This window comes from Equus przewalskii, chromosome 19 (genome assembly GCF_037783145.1).
Source record: "Equus przewalskii isolate Varuska chromosome 19, EquPr2, whole genome shotgun sequence".
NCBI lineage: Eukaryota > Metazoa > Chordata > Mammalia > Perissodactyla > Equidae > Equus > Equus przewalskii.
The window spans coordinates 27766118-27791081 of NC_091849.1; the positions used below are offsets into that span (position 1 = coordinate 27766118).

A 24964-nucleotide genomic window follows, 5' to 3' on the forward strand; every position below is an offset into this window, starting at 1 on the left:
ACTTGTGAGAGGAGGAGCATGCATCTCTCGGTGGAGCCGAGGAGTCTGCGCTTTAAGGCAATCTTCCTTCAGCTACAGGTGTCAGCCGGTCTAGTTTCTCTTCAAATCCCAAAATGTCATTTTCAGGAGCACGGTAAAGATCTGTTGTAATAACTTTCCAAGGGGAGCATCTCCGGAGCGGTGCGCAGGTGGGTGTGGGGCTGGGAGGCAGGAGCATCCGCAGCTGCGGCCTCCGGAAATTTGGCGAACATTTGAAAAATCCACCCGAGAAAAAGAACCATTTGTTTGCTCTAGTTTCTCCCCACCTTTTGTCCTCTTCTGTTCCCCTAGGGCTAGGTTTTTATACTCAGCCTGTTTAATTAGCTCGCAGAAGAGGTTATGCTTTCTCCCCTCCAAGCCTGTCCGTGCACACCACGGTGACCAGCCCTCTTCTCCCAGGTGGTTGCAACCCCCCGGGGACGTGCAGAGAGCCGGACCCGCGGGCGGTCAACCTGATCGCGGCTGCGCGCCCCCAGAAGGCCCCGCGTAGGGTCTGGGAAGGGCGGTGAGGGTCGGGTGAGTCCGCCGGCCCCAGGGCCCCTAGGACAGGCGGGGACTGAGACGACTGAGGGGATGAGGGGCAGGGAGGCTGGCACAGGGGAGAGGAGACCCGAGGCCCTGCCTAGACCGCGGTGGTGGTGTTGGAGCCGGCAGGACACATCCTTTTAGGGCCCGGGAGGATGCGAAAACTCGCATCAAATGCAAACGGATCCCCGCCCTGGACTTTGGGAATTAAGACCATGAACACATTCAGCAAAAAAGTATGTCTGTCGGCGCATATGTTTCTTTCCGTACCTTTCACAACAGGGACCTTATTAAAAGCCCGGGCCTCGAATTCCAAGTGGGTAGGGATGGGGAGGCTGGGAATGGGGAGGGGAGCTCGTCTGTCTTCTGGTCGCCGACAGGAAATGAAACTTCCCTCCGCCGAGCCCCAAGCGGCATGGGCCAAACTGAGACTCTTTATCTCGCGTCGTCACAGTTCCAGAGCCAGGTCGGCCATGGTGATTTTCAAGCGTTTATTTCAGTGATTGATTCTTCTAGAATCTAATGGCTTTTATTCTCTGGCCATCTCCTCCTTTACACACGGGTATCATAAGAGACGGCACAGGAGCGAAACTCGGGGCTCTCGGGTCTGTGTTGGATGGACAGAGAGGCAACGACCTGAAACCGAATTCTGATCTTTATCGGTCGCTGGGAGGACTCATTGCAAGGTAGGGAATCAGGGAAGATGCAGAACCTGAAGTTTTGTAGGGAATCGGGCGGACGGTCTAAGCATACGGTTTTAACTATAATTTGGCCTGGTTGAAGGACGTGAAGCTCCAAACGAGTGCGTGTTGAAAGGGAGTAGAGTAGATAGTCCATACTGAATTTAACTTCCTTATGCGCCGTTTGAACCTTAGAAATAGCTCTAAAAGAATTTGTTTTTTTTTTGTAGCGGTCATGTGCCTAAGCAGCAAAGTGTTGGATGAGGGCTCTAGTGTCTTGGGGTGCGGAGAGTAGAACCCCACCCCTGCCCATCATTTTTCTTCGGGCTCTTCCGTAAAGGCCCGCGGAGAGGTCCAGGGAGAGAGCCCCTCCAGTCTCCAGCTACAGTACTTTGCCTTCTTGGGAGATGCTGGTTTGGTAGAGACGCGTATAGGGAAGAACTTTGTCTTTATCATAATAAATTAAGGATAATTAAGATTCAGTTAAAGGAAAAACCAAGCTTTTCCTGTATTTACCCTTTATTTTTCATATCTTCGGTCAAGACTTGGAATCTAAAAAGAGAGAATTTTATTTTTTGAAGAAGATTGTATGTCATTTAGGTAACATTTTGACAGCTCCCAAATCTGAAAAAGTGTCAAAGCAGATCCTACTTGCCCCTTTACTCTCTCTCCCCAGCTCTGCGGCCCCGTCTCTCCTCCAAGGTTCTGCCTTACAGGCAAACATATTCATTTTTGTGCTTCCTTCCAAGGACATTTTTTGCACATACAAGTGCATGCATATATATCATTAGTCCTACTTTTTACTCTAATGATAGTGTATCAAACACACTCGTACACACCTTAATCACTTCAAATATCCTGGAGTGATTCCCATAGAAAAACATAAAGAGCCACTTTACTCTGGCAGCTACTATTCCGTTGAATTTGTCCACTCAGTTATTTTTGCCCAACCAATGCTGCTGTGAACAACTTTGTATATTGAACATTGCACATGTTTGTGGAAAGTTTCCAGAAGTGGAATGGATAAGTCCAAGCTAGGTTCTATGGTAATGTTGATGGACCTTCCCTAGAAGGCTTCCCAAGATATTAATGCCAATTTTCACCCCTACTGGGAAAACTTGGAGCGCTGGTTTCACCGTGCCATGACCAGCATAGTTTATTAAATAGTAACATTAACGTGTATATAGTGCTCACTAGATGCTTAGTATTTCCTATCTTTACATTTATTAAGACGTTTAAGCTTCATAACAATCCTATGAGGCTATTACCGTATTTACCAATACTTAATGGATAAGAAAATAGGCTTTTCAGTTTAAATAGCCTGCCTCAGGAGAACAGAGAGAACAATCACGATTAGAATCTGTGTCTGTAACCAAGGAATTTCTTTTTTTTTTTTGGCCAATTTGATAGATGAAAAGTAGTATCTCAGTATAGTTTTATTTTGTCTCCCCCTCTAATATTGTGAGACTAAAATCTTTTCAAAAATTTTAAAGCCGCTTGCTTTTCCTTTTTATGAAATGGCTATTATAATCTTTGTCCATTTTTCTGGTTGATGATTGGATTTTTCCTTTGATATGTGTTATCTCTATGTCAGAGAACTTTGTGTGTGTGTGTAATGAACTGTGAATATTATTTTTTGGTCACTTACTCATTTGTCTTTTCACTTTACCTGCAAGTGTTTTTTAATCCAAGCAAACTGTTATTTTGAAGTTCATAAGCTGAGAAAAAATAGACATTACTCATCCAATAGGGATCTGAAGTGTGTATGATTATGGAGGTGGGGAAAGAGGTTCTCTCCTCACTATTTAGCCACAGTAGCCATGAGACTGCTGTCCGGCATTTGTTTAATAACGAGTTTTGCATTAAAAAAAAAAAAAAATCCTAGTATTCCTGGAGTAAATTTTCTTTGGTCCTGTTGAATTAATTATTCTTGCTGGATTCTACTTAATATTTTATTTGAGATGTTGATCTTTAGATATTGAATTGAATTGTTCTCATTTGTTTTCTTTGGGGTACTATTTACATCAGGTTTTGGTGGCCTTAATGAGTGGATTGGGCAGTTTTCCATTTCTTATGCCTTGGAACTGTTCAACCCACAAGAATCATCTGATCCTTGGCACTGGGGCGGAACTTGCCTAAGGGAATGAGTAATTTTCATGGTGGTTAGAAATGGGAAGACCTCTGACACCCTCTTCATTTACTTCTGTGGTCATTATTCTACAAGAATGTATAACTTGGGCATGTCCTAAAGTGTCTCTGATTCTCTATTTCTTCCCTTGTTGGGAGATAGTGACACCAAAGGATTCAATGATTGACTGCCTCTATTGCCCTAGTACAATGCCTGGCACGTGCAAGCCTTCAGTCAATGTTATTCATTATTATTATCACATCAATAGTGGTAATTTATATTGTGCTAAATTCTATGTCATTCATTACAGTTAGATTCTCAGATACAGAGGTATAAAGCTGTAAATAATATTTCGTTTTTACTTAACATGTCCCTATTCATAAATCTCCTTTCTTATAACTAATTTTGAATTCTGATTTCATATTTTCCCTTGATTAGTCTTTCCTTTGGTTTCATCTATCAAGAATGCTTTCTTAGCTCTCACAGCATGTCAGCAGCTTTTCTCTATTAAAATCCTCTCTTCTACTTTCATTTGGTTGGTTTTATTGGTCTTTTATTTGCTTTGTAAGTGGAATACTCACCAGTAATCAAATTATTTTAATATTTCCTATTTTCTAAAGAAAAAATGCATTTAAAGTTATAAATTTTCCCCTCTGATCTGCTTTTGTTGCATCCTGCTGGTAATGAGGTTTTCTTGTTATCATTTTTTCCTACAGAGCCTGTAATATCAGTTTTGATTTTCTTTTTCAGCCAAGATATTTCTAAAGAGCATTTCATTTTTTAAGTATAAAACTTTATGTTTTTCTGATTATATTTTGATTATGATTTTGTGCCTTATTTTCTAGTGCATTATTAATTTTCTAAATTAAAAAATATTTTGACATTTTCTTACTGGACAAATATATAGTCAATTCATGAAATCCCATGGGCAGTTTAAAAATGGTGTATTTTTCATTTTTAGGAAATAATTTGTAATTATCAGGTAAATTTTGTTGATAATTCTTTCATTTTCTTATAATGTTACTTATTTCTTGGTCCATTGATATTTCTTAGACTGAGAGAAGAGAATTAAAGCCGATTGCTGAATTGTGTCTGTCTTTCTACTTATGTCTCTGGATGAGTTTCTGCTGAATGAAAGTTGCTGCTTTGGTTTATTGATCATGACCATTAAAACACAAAAATCCTTATATCGCCACTTAAATTGTAAATTTTAGCATTTTGAAGTCCCTTCTTTGTTTCATTTAATAGTTTTGTCCAAAATTCCATCTCAAATAATATTGTCCATGAGTGCTTTCTTTTTGTATGAGTTTGCCTAATATCCTTGTCTGTCATTGATTTTCAATCTTGCTGATTATTTCTGAGCCCTGTGGGTGAGTGGCAAGCTGGAGGAACCTTATGTGACAAGGGGTATTCAGGAAACAAAGAGCTCAGAAGACACTGGCTGTTGGTGTTCACAACATTTTGAAAGCCAATGACTGTAGTTAAGTGTTACCCAATCTTCCACTGGTTTGTCTGCCCACAGCAAAAATTGCAATTGAGATATTGAGTAGACCAAATATGTGGCTTTGTAGAGAAATTCTTGGGGGAATGAAATCTCTAATGCTAGCCAAGGACTTCCCAGAGACTTGAATAAAATGTTTCTAACCTGAAAATCTAGGGCAAGTGAGAGAATCATACTTTTAATGCGTTTTTTTCCTGCTTTTTCTCCCCAAATCCCTCCAGTACATAGTTGTATATTTTAGTTGTGGATCCTTCTGGTTGTGCTATGTGCGATGCTGCCTCAGCATGGCCTGATGAATGGTGCCATGTCCACACCCAGGATCCAAACCAACAAAACCCTGGGCCACCGAAGCAGAGCGTGCTAACTTAACACCTTGGTCATGGGCCAGCCCCCGCACTTTTAATGTTGATGTTTTCTAGGTTCCATCTTTGGTAGTCCTACTTTTCTCTGAGAATATTCAGAAAAATATTCCATACACTCACATCTTTGAACACCAAAATGGGCTGATGACTTCCAACTACCTTTTACATAGACCTCTTTAGAATTGCATATGATTATAGCCAACTGCCTATCAGACATTTCCACCTTATTGTCTCACAGACACCTGAACTCAAGTCCCTCCTCTTATTACTTTTCTCCCTGTTAGCACCACAATCTATTCTGTTAAGCTAAAAACTGAGTAATTACTCTAGATGACTCTCTTTCATTCATTTCTTCATCAAGTGAATATAGTGTTGCTGCTGTTTAGGCTCAAATAGGGATCATTCCCCAACCAGTCATGGCAATCAGTGTGACATTCTAAGCTGAACCTACTGCTCTGAAAGCATAATCTGATGGAACTGAGGGCTTTGCTGTTAATCCAGTTAACCCCGTAGTGAGTCAGCTGCTCCAGAGATACAGTTCTAGTTTTAATCTGGTATTTGCCTTGTCTTAGAGAAGGTTTTATTCTAAGTAGATACCAATGTGATTTTTTAACTGGACAAAAACATTCTGGATCAAGTTTGACATAAAGGGATAGTTGAATTTGCCCAAAAACTTATGGAAAACAATCCTAAATATTGGCAAATATTGTCCCAAGTTTGTTCTTTGTTGCATGAAGGGAATTGTGGACATTGGCTGACCTGACTGGCTGGGACTACCGAGGGCAGAGTTGAGCCACAGCCCCCATGACACCCCAAAGTTCTGACAGGTTTTTCATCCTCACAGTAATGCTGTCTTTTTCCCCCTGACTGATATTACCTCTTAAAATGTAGGATGGTTTTGAGCTTTGATTCTTGACGAATGATCCAATTATGGAGGATCTGGCAAAGTCCTTTTTTTCCTTGACTTTGTACTCCATGTGTATCATGCCAGGCACACCTCAATGACCCATTCTGTCTTAAATTGAGAGAAGCCAAATTGAAATAAAAAGTTTAAAGTTAGTTCACATTTTGGGCTAAGGGTTTTAGATAGGGTCTGTAAAAATGTACTGGCCTAAAGTGGCTGATTTCAGAAGAACTTGATAGCAGATGTAGAAAGTGTGGTTTTCTACATAATTTTGCAAGTTAGGAATATATGTTGAAGCCAGAAAGTACCCTTGGAACCCTGAGAACATGGTGATTGATTACAATTTGTTTTCTTTAACTTTATTTTGGCTTTTAAAATAGATGATTGAAGACGTAAATGATTTTTTTCTCCTTTGGCGGGAAGTCACAGTTTGAGGATTCAGCTTTCCCTAATGAGGGAAGAGAAAAACTGTCCTGGGGAATGCCATTTTGTTTTGATGACCAGCATCTTTCCACTGCTTTGTAAGTAACACACCTGTTTGTTGCATCGTATGATCCTTTAATTCTATCTTTAATGTATCTTCCAAGTTACTAATGTACTTAGTGTCTATTTTTAACACAAATTATGAATTCTGCCTCTGTCTCACGAGCTACTTGCTTATTATCTATACCTAACACAGCCTGTGAATTTTGCCTTTATCTCATAAGCTACCAGCTTACTTGCTATCTCTATGGGCTTTATTCAATCAATTTGCTTTCCTATTTTCTATCACAGAATATTGTCAAATAATACATCAAACTCATATTTTATGAAGCCATCAAACTCATAGTTTGTATTTTTGGAACAGGAGCCCCAGGCTGTCAGTGTTCTGTATAGGAAGGACTCTGAGGCCCTATAGATGAAAATGGAGCTCCCTTTGCCAGGCTCAGGGCCTCTTCAAAAGGAATTTAATCAGATAATAATTTCCTTTCCTACCTATTTGTCTTCTGGAGGCAAGCAACATAAACAAAGGAAATTGGAAAGAGACAGAAAAGATCTAAAAAAGGGGAAGTTCCTGCAGTTATCTTTTCTTTAGTTCCACTGAAGTTATGATCAGAAAATGGGGGAGTGCTACATATGCTTTAGGTGGCGCTCTGAGGTTATCAAATGGTTCCTATAGTGATGAGCCTGCTGTATTTTAGGGGCCAAAGGAAGTCTGAAAGAGTTAAAACTATTTTGCTCTTCTTTTTATAATGAAGCAAGAAAGGGTAGATAGTCCTCCATTCCCTAGAGCAGTGGTCTTCCAACTTTAGCAAGTACTAGGATCACCTGGAAGTCTTTTTAAATCACAGATTGCTGGACCCACCCCCTAGAGTTTCTGATTCAGTAAGTCTGGGAAAGATATAAAAAGTACATTTCTAACAAGTTCTGAAGTGATGCTGTTGCTGCTGATCAGGAGACCACACTTTGGGAATCAACTCCCTAGAGACAGAAGGCGGGAAAGGGAAAATGATGACTTCTACAGGGGATTCCTCTGAATAACGAGATGTTTATGGAGGGTGATAGATGATCTCCATGGCCTTCCTCAAATTTGCTTTACTAGGATGGGACACCCACTGCCACCTGCTCTGAATGTTGGCTGCCAATCGCTCACAGCTGCCCATTCTTCAGAGCATTACCCTCAGCTGCCATCTTCTCCCGAGAATTTCTTCAGCCAAAAGGAACCATCTCACATGAGAGGTTATGCCTCCGAGGCTGGGAGGTAAGCCCATAGCCAATGATTGACTGACCTGAGTTATAAAAGACCATCCTTGCTTCAAGATGGAAACAGTTACAGTGTGATTTATTCTGAAGCTAAACTCCAGCAGAAATCACATCCTTACTTCTCTTTCCCCTGCCCTATCTTGCTTTACTGATTCCCTTTCTTCTGAGATGACTCTCTCAGTAAATTACGTGTACCTGAATCCTAGTCTCAGCTTCTATTTATAGGAAACAGAAGCCAAGTCAAGGAGTGTTCGTGAGACTACAGGAGCAAGATGTGACATGCTCTGGGATGAACTTTGTTTACTCTTTTTCAGATTTTGGGGAATCTAGCTTTCAGAACTAACATGGGCGCTCTCAAAGTCCAAGAACCACCAGTGTCCACACAGTCCACAGGGAAGATATTGTATCTATGCTGTAACTGCGATGGGGGAGACTATGTTGGGGACTTACTTCCAGGAATGGGCTGCTTAGCAAATCTGGAAATAGGATGATTAGAGAGGGTCTGTGTCCTGGTTCTTTGGGACTCAAAGAACCTCCTTGTTTTGCCCAAGGACTCTCCCCAAAGGTTTTGTGATCAGTGGAGCCTTCGTGATTTTAGACACCTGTTAGGTGGTTTGTGCAGTAGTAGATTTGTGTGAAAACATATGTCTTGGAATCGATTAGCTCAAGTTTATCTAATTTACATGATAGTTTGTGAGAACCTGTGGTTTGAAAAAAATTCCACAGCAATAATAGGGCCAGTGATGATAATGATGATGATCACCATGATAGTAAAGTCTGCCCCCTCACCTACACTCACCTCCAAGTGCAAGGAAATTTGTTTCTCAATTCCCTGGTCTTGGGCGTCTCCCCAGAACCACCTTTGTTTTCTCTTCAGGATTAGCCACTGGAGGGCATGGGAGTATGGAACCTGGATTTATCAGAACAGCAGCAGGATTGAGACCTCTCCTAGATACTCAGGCATAACGCACTCAGATTGAAGCAGTAGCTCTCCACCTTCCTTACTGGACTGTACCATGGGGCAGGGGACATTCCTCCCCTGGAGCATTCACTTTTGTACAGCACTGCAGTTTCCTGGTGTAGGCTGAATTAGTATCTTGGAGAATTTTATACATTGTGTCATCCCATCCTCCTCCACCCACTTCCTGGACCTTGATTATTCTGATCTGAAAATAGCAACAGATTTGGAACCCTCCTGAGGACTGTTAAGGTTCCTGGAGGTTCTTAAGAACTTCAGAGATATGGAAGAAACTCAAAAATGAAACATTTCTCACCGCCACTGGTAGCTGGTTCTGTAATCCCCTCACTGCCCTCACAACTGCCACAGTGCCTGGTAAGAGACTAAGGAAGTCTCAGATCCTGTGGGTTACAGCCAAGGACAGCCAGATTTTTTTAAAAATCAGTTTTTTCTTGCTGGATTGAGTTCAAGAAAAAACATCAAAATATTTTGAAAGTATTTTCTATTTCTCATGTGCGTCTACCACCTATGAATTTTAAAGTCTTCAGAATCACTGTCCTGGTGATTTCTGGCTTAGTTTGTCAATTTTCATGCCGGTATGTGTAGATTAAGTCGGGGATCACATTTTTATTTAGGTACACAGCAGTATTATAATGTTTGAAATTAGTCACTGATATTTAAATATCCTGTACTTTTTAAGTGCAAAAAATATTTTAAAGTGCAAGTACCTATGTTCACAATAATTTGTGAAAAGGAAAAGAAAATGTTTTATTTCACTTCCTCGTACAACCTTCTCTTTCCTTAGTTTCTGATTTTCTGAAATCTGTCTTCACAAAAAAGATTGAACTTTAATTACAAAACAGCATGGGCCAGGTAGAGCTTCTCAGCGTGCTCTTTATTTCTCTGATGAGGAGTAGGTTTTGCTATGCTTTTCTTCTATTTACATGTGATTTTAAATTTTTACAGTGAGCATGAATTTTATAAACAGGAATGTATGTGTATTTCTTGTTGAGAAAGAGAAGATTCTTTAAGAAGCAAGGATTCTCTCCTGGAGGAAGACCTGAATAGGAGGGTAGAGTGGGGGCTGACTTCAAGAGATCTGTGTTCACGTCATATCTTTATAAGCATCCAGTCCCACCTAGTGTTTTTGGATGGGTCAAGGAAAGGTCTAGAGTGCTTCTGAGAAAAGCAAAATACTAAAGAGCTAGGTGAGATAGTCAAGGAACCAGGGACACCGTGAGAGAGGAAGAAGTGGTGTGACTCCAGACATAATATGGGACGCGGAAAACACCACAGGAAGCAGAGCTGCTGCAGAATGTTTTTATTTGAGACAGTGATAAGAATGAGTTTAAAGTTGGGGAGACTTGGGGTGAGGAGAAAGCTCATCATTCAGAATGGCAGGACATCCCTGCCCAGGTGCCATGACCTGAATGCACTAAGGGACAGGCACCAAGGAAGGCTCTGGTCAGGTCCGACCTACAGGGGCTTTGGGACCTACCATCATGGAGATGCCCCTCCTTTCACGTGAGATGAGTTTTCAGCTCTCACTCTGCCTTCAGAGATCCTATAATTGAACTACAGGGTGTCAGGGAAATTAAGGAACACTAACTGGGGAGAGGAAGAGTTTAACAATGCATGCCTATCTTGGAGGAGAGAAGAGGCTATTGAGGGGATCTTGAGAGTCTTGTTGCCAGTTCCTGCTTTCTTTAAACCTTCAGGATGGGAAAGGATAGATGTTAGGACTTCTGGGGTCTGCCTTTTTAGGGCCATGGGTAGTCTGAACCATTTGCCCTGAAATATGATTTTCCTTTGGAATAGAGTGAAAAAACTTGATACTTTGGGATCAGAGAGTTGGGAAGATAGATTTTCTTTCCTTTAATCTTCAAACACACGCATGCACGCACACACATACACATACACTACATATGTGTGTGCGTGCATGCGTGTGCATGTTTTTGGGCAGTACAGGATAGTTTGGTCATATGGAGGCTGGATAGAAAGGAATGTGGAGCAAAGAAGGATCTTTTGTTAAATGTATTCTTCAAGCGGGAGGTCGGGTGGCTACTTCTGACAAATCCCTTCCTACTCAGGTGTGAACTGCTTCAGGTACTCCAGGATGTCTGACTTGACTGTGCTGACTGAGGCCCGATGGAACCAGCGCATGACAGGGACTCCATCAGGTCCCACCAGGAATTTCTCAAAGTTCCAGCGGATGTCGTGGACCTTCATGGGCTCCCAGAAGAGTTGTTTTGGTGAGCCCAAAAGATCAGAGGTTGGAGGGCAGGAGTTCTGGAGCAGAGATATGAAACATAGAAAGGTAAATTTTTTTTCTGCCTCTGTGTAGTCCAGTCTTATCCCCACCCCTAGATAGCCTGCCCACTATTGTATATCTCAATACATAAACTACTTAACCTACTGCTAATGAACCACAGACATTTCAATACATCACCACTACAACAACTACCAATCAAACCACCAAGAGTTAGAGGGTATGATAGTAAACAGAAAACATTCCTCCTTTGCCTGTCTCTCCCCAACTCCCAGGATTATATCACCGTGCTTCAATGAAAGAATATCTCTTGTTTTTTTTGGTAAATCATATCATTTCTATGGCTTCAATTTCTCTAACTGAAAAAAAAAAATCGTGGTTTGGTTTAGAGTAGTGGTTCCCAGAGTTTGGGGCTTCAAAAGCCAGTAAAAGTTCAATGACTATTTTTTGGAGATTAATGTAGAATAACCAACATTCAACTTAACAATGAGAAAAAAATTTAAAGTCTACTGTAACTATGAATTCAAAAATTATCAGATTTTTAAGTATTACGTTGAGGAATGTAAAATTGATGAATCACCATTTTTGAGCAACAAAAATGGCAATTTATATGGTTTAACCTAATATTAATTTAAGATCAGAATGAATGATGGTGTTTTATATTCAATAAATTGAGCTTCATGAAAAATTCCCCACAGTGTCTTCTTTTTCAGTTTGCTATGGATGGGTAAGCATTTCAACAAGGACTAGACTTTTCCTGTAGATCAGCATTTGGGAACCAGTGTACTAAGAGATCTCAGGGGTCCTTCCATCTTCGGCTTTTCTTGTCTAACACTCTGTATTACCACTAAAGTCAGTTACCACATGATACTCTACATTATTTATTTCTGTGTTTGTCTCCCTGGTTAGATATGAATTCCTTCAGGGAAGAGACCATGCCCTGTTAATATGTATTAACTCATTGTGTACCACAGTTCTTGCACATAACTAAGAACTTGATAAATGATTGCTGAGTGAATTAATCATTACCATTCAGCAGGGGAGGTTAGTCCAAGTCAGACCTATCATAAGTTATTTGTTATCTTTACTTGAAGCTAAAGCCTCACAACAGATGTTGCCATGATCCTTGAACTTCCCTCAGCATTTCTTTCCAAGGAATTCAACCCCAGTCCCAGGCTTCAGCCCCATGCTTTCAGGGCATCTCTACAAACCTGACCAATCCATGCCAGGTTTATGTTCACTCACCTTCAGGAAGGTAAAGACTTTCTGTTCTTTTTCTCCATTCACATCCCCTTTCTCAAAGAGCTGAAAATTGGGGACAAAGCCACCACCTGGACGCACATACCTGCAATGAACCAGAGTATTCCTGAGAGGATCTAAATTAAGACAAGGATGGATAGTAATGGCCACCACAAGCTCACCGCAAAAGGAAGTTAGAGATAAAGAGGGAGAGGGTGTAGACAGGGAAGGTGTGGAAAGAGAGGTCTCTGGAATCAAGTCTTCATGCATAGGCTTCACGGAGCCAAGAGAGAATTCCAAGAAAATTGGAAAGCGATATTTCAAGGTTAGGATTCCTGATTCATTTCTGTTTCCTCTATTCCTTCCTTTGCCTCTGTTTCTTTTCCATTAGATTTTCCTCTAGTCTCATCATCAAAGAACTCAAAGGTACAGAGAATACTTGAGCACTGCCAGAAGGGCAAGATTGAATTCAAAGCATCATGATGATATTCTTGAATGTATTGATCTACCACCCACTCCAGAAGTTTCCAGAATGAGGCCTCTAGGCAGAATGTGGAAGAGAAGTCCTGACAGGGTCTCTGCAGGCACTTACTTGAGCCCAGAAAGGATCTCTGAGTTTTTTCCTGGTTCTTGTTTGCCAAACTGGTTGCAGGGAAAGCCCAACAAAACTACACCAAAAGGCTTCAGCTCCTCCTGTAGTGCATTCAGTTCTGTAGGTAGAGAATGAGCGGCATGGGTAGCCTGGCCAGCAGCCCTACCCTGAGCAGTGAAAGACCACTGAATTTATCCATTTGTCACATGAATAAACTGAGGACTATGAAGAGAAAGTTTAAGATTTACAGAGGTTGAGGAGGCAGAACCAAAAGCTAGAACACAGGTTTCCAGAAACACATCCAAATAGCTGTTATTCTTGTACAGTAGTTCCCATAAATGGCTCCACTTCACCACCCAGTAGGAGCCTTCTTAAAAAGCACAGATTGATTAGTCCTCTGGGCAGGGCGGGGGGGGGCGGGTTCCTGGTTGATTCTGAAGAGAACTCAGATGTAAATGCCACTGCCTTCCTTAGTTGGTGGATTGATTGATCAAAAAATAATTTTAAGCATTATTTATTTAAATAAAAATATTTTAAATATTAAAAATATTTAAGCAAAATATTGATCCAAAAAATATTTAAGCAAATATTACAAAAAATATTTGTAAGCAAAAGGCAAACAAAATGGACATAACATGCCAACCCCTCCGACTATGCCCCATGACGACACAACCTGACACTCCAATCCCCTTCCCAGGAGCACTCTTTGGTGCTCTAACCTGGGAGTTGGAGAGTGAATCAGAAATTCCAAGCTTAGCTCCAGAGCATTCTCTACCCTCTTGTCAATTCCAGTGACCTAACTGATGCCATTTCCCTGGAAGACTCACTGAGATTCCAGGACTCAAACTCCAAGCTGCTCTTTGCCACCACCAGGAAGCCTTCCAACTTGTGTGTCTAGACTTCTACCATTATTTCCATCTTCAGCCATTTTCGGTTCAGATTTATTCAGTCCCCAAGACAGCATCAGCTATTCCCATTCAGACTCAGCTCTGCCTGCTGGCCTCTCCCCTAAGGACCTCTTCCTAAGTGACAGTGCCTACCTGTTTTTATATATTTCTTCAGTTACTATCCACACGAACCTCCCTCGTATCTTTAGCTATCAAGAATATTTCCTTCCTATCACAGAAACACTTAGAAGACCCTGATTCTAGTCCTTTGGAAAGTTCCTTTAACTCTCTCAATTTCCTCATCTGGAGTAAAATTTGAATGAGATACTCTTTAAAATTCTCATGAACTAGTTTAATAAGCTATATCGCAGCAACAGAATGAAAACTATGCCTTAAAATGAACGAGGAAACTCATCGTGTAGTGATACAGAGTAATATCCAAGATATTTTATTTTGTGAAAAAGCAAGGTACAGAATCATTTGTGTGTGGATATTTGTGTATGTGTCTGTGTGAGATAGAGGCAGAGGGGAGAAGGGGAGAGGGAGAAAGGGAGGGGGAGAAGAAGAGAGAAAGGAGGAGGGGGAGAGGGGGATTGACTGATTTGCTTGTATATGCAGTAAAGATTTATGGAAATAAACCATAAACTGATGACAGTGGTTGCCCAAAGGGAAGGGAATGTGGAAAGGTTTACCGTTACTCTTTTGTGTGTTTTAAATTTTGAATGTTGCGAATGTCTTACCTATTTGACACATAACCAATTTAAGTTAAAACTAAATCAAATTAAAACAGTTTTAAAAGCAGATTTACATTCCATGGAACTGCTTTTAACGCATCACAACTTTTTAAACTTATCATATTTTTCAAATTTAACTTTTGAAGGGAGGAAAATCTCAACTTGCAAAATAATGCTAAACTAAAAACTAAACTGTTGTTTAGGCTCTTATAATTAGATTTTGAGATTTTATAAAAATTAAATAAAAATTTAATCTGTAGCTGGGACTGGCCCGTGCAGTAGTTAAGTTCGCACGTTCCACTTCAGTGGGCTGGGGTTCGCTGGTTCAGATCCTGGGTGTGGACCTATGTACCGCTTGTCAAGCCATGCTGTGGCAGGGGTCCCACATACAAAACAGAGGAAGATGGGCACAGATGTTAGCTCAGGGCCAGTCTTCCTCAGCAAAAAGAGGAGGATTGGCAGCAGATGTTGGCTCAGGGCTAATCTTCCTCCAAAAAAAAAAAATCAATCTGTAGCTTTTCAGGTTTTGCCTCGAGTTGATTGTACATAAAAGTAATAAACATAAAGTGACTCCAGAATTCTTTTAAATGTCTAGATCTTTTCATAATCTGTATTTTGAGAGTATCTTTTGATGCACAATTTCACCATTAAATTAAAGTCTTTAGCTGCTCTTGGTAAATGTGAACCATTTGGGTTTTGTTGTGCTTTGGAGAAGGGGGTCTTTTAATACCATTTTTGCATAAATTAAGCTGCATCCTGTCTTAGCCCATTCAGGCTGCTATAACAAAATACGAAAGACCAGGTGACTTCTAAAACAACAGAAATTTACTGCTCACAGTTCTGGACACTGGAAGTCCAAGATCATAGTCCCGGTATGGTGGGATTCTGGTGAAGGGCCCCCTCCAGGTTGCAGACTTCCAACTTCTTTTGTGTCCTCACCTGGTGGAAGGGGCTAGCGAGCTCTGTGGTGTCTCTTCTATGAGAGCATTAATCTTATTCATGAGGGCTCTACCCTCTTGACCAAGCACTTTCTAAAGGCCCTATATCCTCTTACCTTCATATTGGGCTTAGGATTTCAACATATGAATTTGGGGAGGACACAAACATTCAGACCATAATACCCATTGAATGTTTAATTTTAAAATATGAAAATTGGTGAACCATATATCTTAGAAGTGAGATTGCAATATGCTTAAATTTAAGTAGTGTTTAAGAAGGAGAAAATTCTCAGATTTCTTATTATTGAAGCTCCATTAAGACAAACTGATAGGACTTTGTATTTTTGATGGGTTAAATAGATATCAGTGTTAATGTATGGACAATTTTTCTTGAAACTTGTTCATGTGTTGTTTTGATCCATTTCTTTGTGGCATTTGATGCAATTAACCTTTTAAATTTATCTTGAGCTTTTTTTTAAAAAAAAGCAGAAAATAAAGTTCTTGGCATGTCAAAAATTGCCTCTATCTCTAGTATAATCCATCAATAGGAATGCCAAACTCTTCCCCATGAGTGCACAAAGAAAATGGAAAACTCCTCTCAGTCACCATAGAAGAATTGGCCAAGTTTAGAGAGATGGAGCATTTTCCCAAACAGCCCTCATTCCAAAGATTGCTCAGCTAGAAAACTACATTTCCCTCTTCTCTGTCATTCGGGAGTGCCTACAGAATCCAAGGGCATTTTCCAAAAGATCGAAGATCAATCCTCTCTCCTGTTGTTACAGAAAGAAAGATAAAAGCAGCCTCTGAAAGCTAGGTTCTGGCCTGGGAGTCTCAGCCAGGGCTTGGTGTTCTGTTGAACATAAACAATATGTTTCACAGAACATCAATATACAATATGTGACCATAATGATTCAAGGCAAAAACAAGGACCACTCCATAATCTTATTTTAACACAGACAAAACATCAGCACTGTCCAAATCACGAAAATGACCAAGCATCACCTTATTCTTGACAATATCAGTGATGGCTGCTTCTTTACCAGTTTCACTTTAATACTTTTAGCCTTGGTTTATTCATTTTACCTTGTACATTTGATTTATCAAGATACTCAGTCACATAACTGTCCTCATTTGCTGACAGCATCGAATCCAGCTTCAATTCCTTGAATCCTTCCCCAAATCACCCAACACAAGCCCAGATCCTCAAATAAGTCCCTTCTAACACCTTCTTATGGAGAAGCTCCCTGGTTCCCTGCAGCATAGATTTTTCTTCAAGGCATCGAGGAACCAACTCAGCTTGTTCAACTAGAGATATGTTCCTGGTGGGCCTTGACTAAATCTTTGGGAGCATCTTAGCTCTCAAATCTGGGGATAATTTTCCTGGCATTCTTAAGGCTAAAGGAGGAGAGCAGTGGCAGGATTTAGAGGAACAGAGTCACGTGATCACCTATCCAACCCACTTCCCTTCCTCCCAATAACAAATTAGTAAAACCATCTGGAACTACAATATGGTCATCAGACAAAGCTTTTTCCAAGAGTTGCAACATGAGTTCTTACCAGGATACTGAGCTGTCAAGCCTCAATAGGTGGCCACATTGATAAAGAGGACGTGCTTGCCCGCATACTGCTTGAACTGGATATACTCCTCGCCATTGAGAGTGAGGGCTCCATACTCATAGATGGTGCCTGTCACCCCCTTATAACAATCCATCTGGAATGTAACAAAAACAACCACAATGATGTGATGATAAGATAAATAATAATCCCCAACATCTGTGGGCTTTTTCAAAGCACTCTTTCACATAATACCTTGAAACTCTAAGAACTGAAGAGACCTTCTTAGGTAATGTTTTTAATTATGAGCGATGCGTGTCTTCTAACTTAAAACCCAATTTTGTTTGTTTAGTCATTTATTTAGTGACAGGACAAGCACTTCATAATGTTTTTCCGATTCCTGGAAGATTAATACAATTTACCTCCATTCTCTGACATGGCACTCTCCTCCACATCCTCGCACCCTGTTCCAGTCATCCCATCCCTTCTCAAACATTTTTAACAGATGTTTGCAGGGTTTCCCATAAAAGAAGTAAGTTTTACATAAATTTCTCATCTATATATTCCTACATTGTAATTTCCTCACCCCAGAGCTGGGCCAATAACTTGCTCTCCCTCGGGTTCCCATTTTGAAGGCCCTTTCTAGAGATTTGCCATTGGGGTGATCATTTGTACCTACAAAACTCATCCTCAATACCCTCTTCTTATTCCTATATTGTGGAGAAATAGCCTTGAGTGCTCATGAATTTGGGATTATAAAATAGAAAGCAAAGGGAAAAAACTTCCTACCCACAAGAATGCCAAGGGAAAAAAGCAGACAGGACTTGGAACAAAAAGCTAAGATGTTGTTATCTGAGGAGAGGTCAGATTCCTGGAGATGTAGAGAAAAGAATTTTAGAATAACTTAAGTAAGCTGCAAGGGATCTCAGTCCATAAAATTCTGCCCAACGCAGTGAAGGAATTGCCTGTGGGTGAGCTCCTGTGAGGCGAGTGGGGCAAAAACTCTCTTGTCATTTTCGAAGTCCATAAGTTCTGTCACCAGAATACCAGGCAATAACTTCTCCTTCACTATCCTTGGAGAGAACAAGGCTGACCCTAGGGCAGGTGCCTTCCCTATGTGTCCATACATCCATACATATCTGTGCGCACATTAACCCCCATATTTGGGAGCATTAGCCTAAGAAGGCCACCACAAAGGGGTTGTCATCTATGTGCCTGCATTCTCTTTGCCTTCATGCCATCTCAGCTGTGTGCTTAATAACTTCTAGCATTTGCCTTTCTTGCTACTGTAATTAAGAAGTCACATGGAGATCATCCTGTGAGCAGTCATTTGTGCACCTCCTTTTTCCTTGTCTTCATGCTGCCTTAGCTCTGGGCTCAACAACTGCCAGCTGTTCGTCTCTCACAGCTATCACCCTCTGAATCAGGATATAGAATCCAAGAAAATTGCACATTTGAAGAACTCGATCTTTCCTACTCAGCTTCCCGGTCTGCTCCAGTTTGCTGAGGTCTGCTTGAAGAGGTCAAGATACCCTGAAACACAGCGTTTTATTCACAACAGAAACTCCACCCCCAATTTGGCAGCAGTGGCTGACACAGCCCTCAGAGGCTGCCTTCTTCTTTTTTTTTTTGGTGAGAGAGATCGGCCCTGAGGTAACATCTGTTGCAAATCTTCCTCTTTTTTTTTTTTTGCTTGAGGAAGATTGGCCCTGAGCTAACATCTGTGCTAATCTTCCTCTATTTTGTATGTGGGTCACCGCCACAGCACAGCTTGACAAGTGGCATAGGTCTGTGCCCAGGATCCAAACCCACAAACCCTGGGCCACTGAAGTGGAGCATGTGAACTTAACCACTAAGCCACTAGGCTGGCCCCAGAGGTTACCATTTTTAATTTCAGAGAGGGAAAATGATCTTACTACAGATGCCAGTATTTGAGCATTTTACATGCATCATCTTATACTTCACATGGACTGAATGACAGTGCACTCAAAGTGTGGTTTGAGGACCCGGACAAGTATCATCTGAGGACATTAGAAATGCAAATTCCTAGGCTCCTCTAAGACCTTCTGAATCAGAAACTTTGGGGTGGGACCCAGCAATCTGTGTTTCAACAAGCCCTCCGGCTGGTTCCTATGTGAGTTGAACTCTGGGATTACTGCACTCCACATGGGGTATTCTCCAGCTTTTATAGAGGAGAGCAAGGTGCCAATAAAAGATATGTAACTGGTCTAAGGCCACAGGCAAGGCTGAGTTTTTGAATGAGTTTATCTGATTTTAAAATTAAAACTTGGTGCCTCAAGTCATCTACTTCAGTCCCCACCCTGCCTCCTAAGACATACACATCTTTTACAGGGTGGCTGCTGACATCCTGTGGGGGACTTTTCTGAAGGGCATTGGGCCATTCGGAGCAGCCCCAAGACCTAACAGCAAATCCTCTTCGTCTGATCTGAGCTTTGTCTCCACCTCACACCATATCCCATAAAATGAAAATTGGCCGACAACCATCCTGGCCTTAAATGTTTCACTATTCCCTGAAAAAAGCTTCCGTGTCCCTGACCCTGAAACTCCTCAGCACGTTCCAGCACCAGCTCCTCTTCCCCTGCCCCCGCGTCTCAGCCTCTCCAAGACCCATCAGGTCAGCCTCCCTCCTAGTCCATTTGCTGCAACTTGTCCCGTTTCTGAAAACTTGCAAGGCGGCCCCAAGGTCCAGACCAGGGTGGAGGGGACAGGCTGTGGGTTATCAGGCAGCCGGTATGGGAAGTGGCAAAGTGGAATGCACGGAGAGCCGCCTTAGTCCTCTGCCCACATTAGGCTCAATGCCCACCAGGTGCTGGGGAGAAGATGCGCGTAAGAGACGCGGTTTAGGAGGGCCTCTGCCTCAGAGGAAAGCGAGGGTGGGGGTGGAATTTGCTAAGAAGGGCTGGGGAGACGGATTTTGTCCTTCGAGAAGAGACGGGAGGACTCCTCGAATCCCTGGAGGCCAAGTTAGTCGTCACGTACTAACATCCTCCTGGATACCTTGCGGGACACTCACCTTCACCTTCTGTGACTCCGGGGTTAGCTGAGCGAAGCCCACCAGGAACAGCGGGAAAAGAGAGGAGGCCCAGAGCTGCCGGATCATGGCTCCAGTACCAGGTCTAGGCGACTCTGAGGTTCCCAGGGATCTCGGCCCCTTTTGAGCTCCTGGCAGGGACCAGTTTGAAGATGCGCCCTCCAATCACAGAGCAGCATTCACACGCCGGCTCAGGGCTGCCGGTGCATCCGGTCCTGCGGCCCGCACGTGTTCTGATAAACGTGCTCTGGCGGGTCAAGGTGCCGGCTTGCCCGTTTGGAACCTGAAGCACTTTTTCTACCCTCTCCCCTCTCCAAGTGTCTGGTGGTTCCTAAGTGCTGGCACCGCATCCAGGAAGGAAAGCCACCAGCACAGAATCAGAATCTGCTTTTTTAAAACAAGATCATCTCGTGATTTACGTGCAAACTAAAATTCGAGAAGCATTGTCCCAGATGCTATTAATCCTTTGTCGTGTCCCCTCAAACTTTCATCACTTAGTCAACAGCACACTATGTTTTCTTAATTATGAAATCCAGCTGTGAGGGCCTGAGTGTCTCAGACACTTTGCTCAGCCATCTGTCGCCTGGAGAAGGGCTGGTTAATGCAGGAGGACAGATCAGAGACACACGTTCACGGCGGGAAGCTATCAGAGACAAGGCTCTAAACTGGGAGTCAGGGAACTGCCTGGGCTTGAGTTTCATTCTCTGTAAATTACTGTAATCCTCTCTGCCCCACTCACTCCATAAACTGATTTATTGTGAGGCTCTAATAATGTAACAACTAGAAATTTGTTGGGAAGTATTTGAATTAGTGAAGAGGCACAGAGTTTTTTCTCCCATCGCACCCCACCCACCCTCTCCTCTCCCATCTGTTCCCATCTGGCTTTTCCCTGCCAGCTCAGCTTTACTAGACTCCCTTGTTAGCTGAAATGATAACTTCTTCCTCTTCAGTTCTAAGCCCCTTTCCACCCAGCTCCCTCCACCTGCCCTGCCTCTTCCAGGTTCACACAAAAGGCTTTCTCTGCTCCTGAAACTGAAGTCTGGATGGGGTTGAATTCTTGTGAACTCACTTGGAAGACGAGCATTTTGTTATCTCAGATTTCTGAGCTCTTCTCAAAGGCCTATAATCCATGGCCTGATCACTAATACCTGATCCAGCCATGCAGGCGCCCAGGCACTTAGAGCAGCCATGCAGAAGCCTTCCCTCTTTTGGCACAGAGGTACAGCATTCCCAAGCTCTTTGGCCACTCCCCATTCTCAGTTCAAAAAATGGCTGAACCTGAGACAATGGGGCCACAGAGACCATTGAGTTTAACACCCATGCGTGCCATTGACTAGCTCCCTCCTCAGAAAAAGTTAATGTCTCTGTACCTTAGTTTTCTCACCTGTAAAACTGGGGTAATAAGCTACCTGTCTACCTCCTAATTTATCTATCTCCTAGGTACTATCCTAGTAGCTACCTATCTACCTGCTAGGGCTGCTGAGAGGATCAAATGTCTTAATAACAATAAAGGACTCAGCCATGGCCTGACACAGGTAAGCAAATAGAAATATATTTATCATTCACACGTTTGGCTTTATGCATGAGAAAACTGAAGCCCAGAGAGAGAAAAAGCATATCAAAGATCACGGGTTAGTTATGGTGAAATGAAAGCAAACTTGTGATTCCTACCTTAGGTCCCTTCCTCTGATTCCATGTGGATCATCCATTGTTGTGACTAAATTTTTATTGTCTGTGACAACTTACTTACATTTGCTAGTTTTGCAATAACTAGTCCTTGAGTGATAGGAGCTCTAGGTCTAATGCTCCAAAATCCCAACTTCCCAGGTTCCTATTCCAATATTCCTGATAAGCTTTCGAGCACCTTGCGTCCTGGGCTCCAGCGGTGAAAAGTGAAGGTACAGAGCTCACACTGAGCAGGAGGGAATGAGGCAGACATCTCACGTCCCTGTTCCACCTGAAGGTATGTCAGGGCTACAATTCCCCTTTACTCCTCCTCAGGGGCCGTAGTTCAAATCTCTGTTCTCTCATTCCAGGCACTTTGCTTCCATCTCTTGGCTCGTCTCCTTACTTCCAAGCTCGTCTCCAGCCCCTCTTCCTCCCCACTCTCCCTCTGTTCTATGACTTTGCTTAAGATCAGTTTTGTTGGCATCACTCTTATGTTAAAAATACTTTGATTCCTTTCTACTTCTGACATTTTTAATTTGAAATTCTCCCATGGAGCGCTCAAAATCCTTCCTGATATGACATTAGCCAGATTTCCAGGCGTACCCTTCCTTCCGTAAATGTTCAGTTTCTGACAGACTGAACTGTCTCCATCACCTAGAATCTACCTATCTAGGTGCTGATCCTTGACATTTTAGGTAAAATCTGGGCCAGTGCTTTGGGATCATTCCTGAAAGATTTTTTGGTATATTAATGACGAGACTTTCACATATTGAGTTATATGAGGTAACTATTTGAGTTCAAAACTGATTTGGCTTGAACTACAAAGCCTGACTTATGGCCTATGAAACATACATTGTACATCTGCTTAAGCATTAAAGTAAAGCATGCACTCTCTTAAGATAAGAATGCATACTTCCCCTCCCACCCTTATTGGTAATGCCCTGTTGGTAACTCCCAGATTTGTTCCTTTCCAGACATCATGGTCATATTGACCTGCTAATTTGCATCTGAATACTTCTTTGAAATTTTGACAAAAATGTATCCTGGGTGTATTTAATGTATGCTCTTTGTTCTAAAAACAGTTAAGATTGTACTGGAATCCGTGCTTCTCTGGAACCCTTTCTAAGGCCTTCCTGGGTTATAATCCTTGCTCTGGCTCAAGTAAACTTACCTCATTTCTCTTAGTTATTGGTTATGGGTTATTTTGGTCATAAAATGGTTTTTTATGGTTATTGGTTATTTTGCGTCAACATTAACAACATTTTTATTCAAAATGATGGGACACTGTTTTATCAAACAAGATTTCATAGGTAACTCTCCCAGGCCTGAGTAACAAATCAGGGATTTAGTGAGCTTGACCAGGCCTTAAATTGGACTCAAGGTCAGTCTTGCTGCCTTTCACAAATAGCCTAGGGCTAGGGAAGAAAAGGATGAGAGACTTTGATCAATTTGTCTTAATCACTGTTTCTTTGACCGAATCAGCATGAAGCAGTTTAGAGGACAGAGACAGGATTCCTAAGAAGAGAAATGATTTGTACAAGGTTACAGGGTATTATGGGCTGAATTTTGTGCGCCCCACCAAAAATATATTGAAGTTCTAACCCCCAGTATCTCAGAATGTGACCTTATTTGAAAATAGGACTGCTGCTAATGTGATTAGTTAAGATGAGGTCATGCTGGAGTAGGGTGGAACCCTCATCCAGTATGACTGATGTCCTTATAAAAAGATGGCTGTTGTGAAGGATGTCATGCAAAGACAGAGACCGAGATTGGAGTTACGCTGCCACAAGCTAAGGAATGTCTGGGGCTACCAGGAGCTGGAAGAGGCCAGGAAGGATCCCACCCTCCAGGTTTCAGGGGGAGCATGGCCATGGTGGCTCCTTGATTTCAGACTTCCAGCCTCCAGAACTGGGAAACAATAAATTTCTATTATTCTAAGCCGCTTAGTTTGTGGCAATTTTTATGGCAGCCTTAGGAAAATACCAATTTCTGCAAGTAAGTTTCAATTCAGAGATAACAACGGAATCCCCTCTTATTTCCTTCATGTTTCTTCCCTTGCTTTCTGTCTACCCCTACACTCACCACAGGGTGCTTTCATTCTCAGTTCCTTTGTTCTAAAAGGGAACAAAACTTTATTGCTTAAATACAGTCTTTATTCTTAGTTGCGGAGTGAAACTGCTTCTTTATTTACCTGAACCCCAACTTAGAGATTCAAGCCTCTGCTTGAGTCTACCTGAAAGAATTTTCTGATTTGATCCATCGTTCTAGGTACATGGGCCGTCCTCTCAAGACTCCATGGATTTCCTTCTCTGCACTGCAAGTAGGAGACATAGACTCCAATTCCAGATCTGCCATAATTTTGTAACGCCATTCCATTCATATTGTAAGTTGTATTTTTAGATCTTCCACTTCATTTTGCCTCACCACCAGAGTAGAAATGAGATAGGAGAAGGACATTTTTCTCAATTTACAAATGTGAAAGTAAGATTTAAAAATATAAAGTCACTTAACTTCAAATCTAGTTTTTTTTTCTGTTTGCTTTTTATTTCTTTTCACTTTAAATCCACGAACTACACACATTGGGAATTTGAAGAAAGTGATGTTTTGGCTGCAGTTTCCTTTTTGGTACATTTTTGTCCATGTTTGTGGCTACTATTGCCTCATCCTGGAGGACACCTCACATCCAGGCTGGCTGTGGCCCTAATCCCGAGCCTTCATTAAGGCAGCTGGCCCTGAAGCACAGTCTTCCTGGAGCCTCTGCCACTGTTGCTAAAATTTCCACCCTCATCTGCTCCAAGAAATAATTCTAACGTTTGGTGAGACAAAGGGGATAATGTGTAAAGAAGAATGTGTACTATCCCAGGCCGTGTCTGTTATTCCCATCTTACTGTACCAGGGAGGTGCCACTGTCCATGCATCATCACAGGCATCTGAGACACCCACAGCACCCACAAGAGCTAAGCAACTCATATGGCTACAGAACCAGATGTCTCCCAATAAGGCACAGTCCCAAAGCTTCTGTGACTCAGGCCTTCCTCCTCCCTCGGAAGGAAGGAATATGCCATCTCATCAACACTGCAAACCCAAATCCAATTATTAACCTGGGGATAGGGGTTAGGGACTGTAAGATGACTGCCTTTACTTCCTTTCACATTTCATAGTCTTTTAGTATTTCCTCATCTTTTAAGAGG

At 42.0% G+C, this 24964-nt stretch overlaps 1 protein-coding gene and 1 long non-coding RNA gene across 5 annotated transcripts; one reads left to right on the plus strand and one right to left on the minus strand.

The window, feature by feature from the left end:
• On the plus strand, positions 1–24186 carry LOC139077440 (uncharacterized). Of its 4 annotated transcripts, XR_011529971.1 has the most exons (7): positions 1110–1250; positions 6520–6660; positions 7722–7880; positions 10931–11157; positions 21546–21640; positions 21933–22068; positions 24042–24186. It is a non-coding gene; the product is annotated as an uncharacterized lncRNA (long non-coding RNA). The 4 variants fall into 4 exon arrangements; XR_011529973.1 differs by lacking the exons at positions 21546–21640; positions 21933–22068; positions 24042–24186 and adding an exon at positions 1–188 and having other exon boundaries at positions 1137–1250; positions 10931–11797; XR_011529972.1 differs by lacking the exons at positions 21546–21640; positions 21933–22068 and having other exon boundaries at positions 24042–24175.
• Positions 10147–21287, minus strand: GPX6 (glutathione peroxidase 6). The gene is made up of 5 exons (XM_008507520.2): positions 20088–21287; positions 17057–17210; positions 12941–13058; positions 12355–12454; positions 10147–11129 (listed from the first exon to the last, which is right to left on the minus strand). Exons 1-5 carry the CDS (start codon positions 20172–20174, stop codon positions 10923–10925), a joined length of 666 nt encoding a protein of 221 aa, XP_008505742.2. The 5' UTR covers positions 20175–21287; the 3' UTR covers positions 10147–10922.
• Positions 24187–24964: the final 778 nt, after the last annotated feature.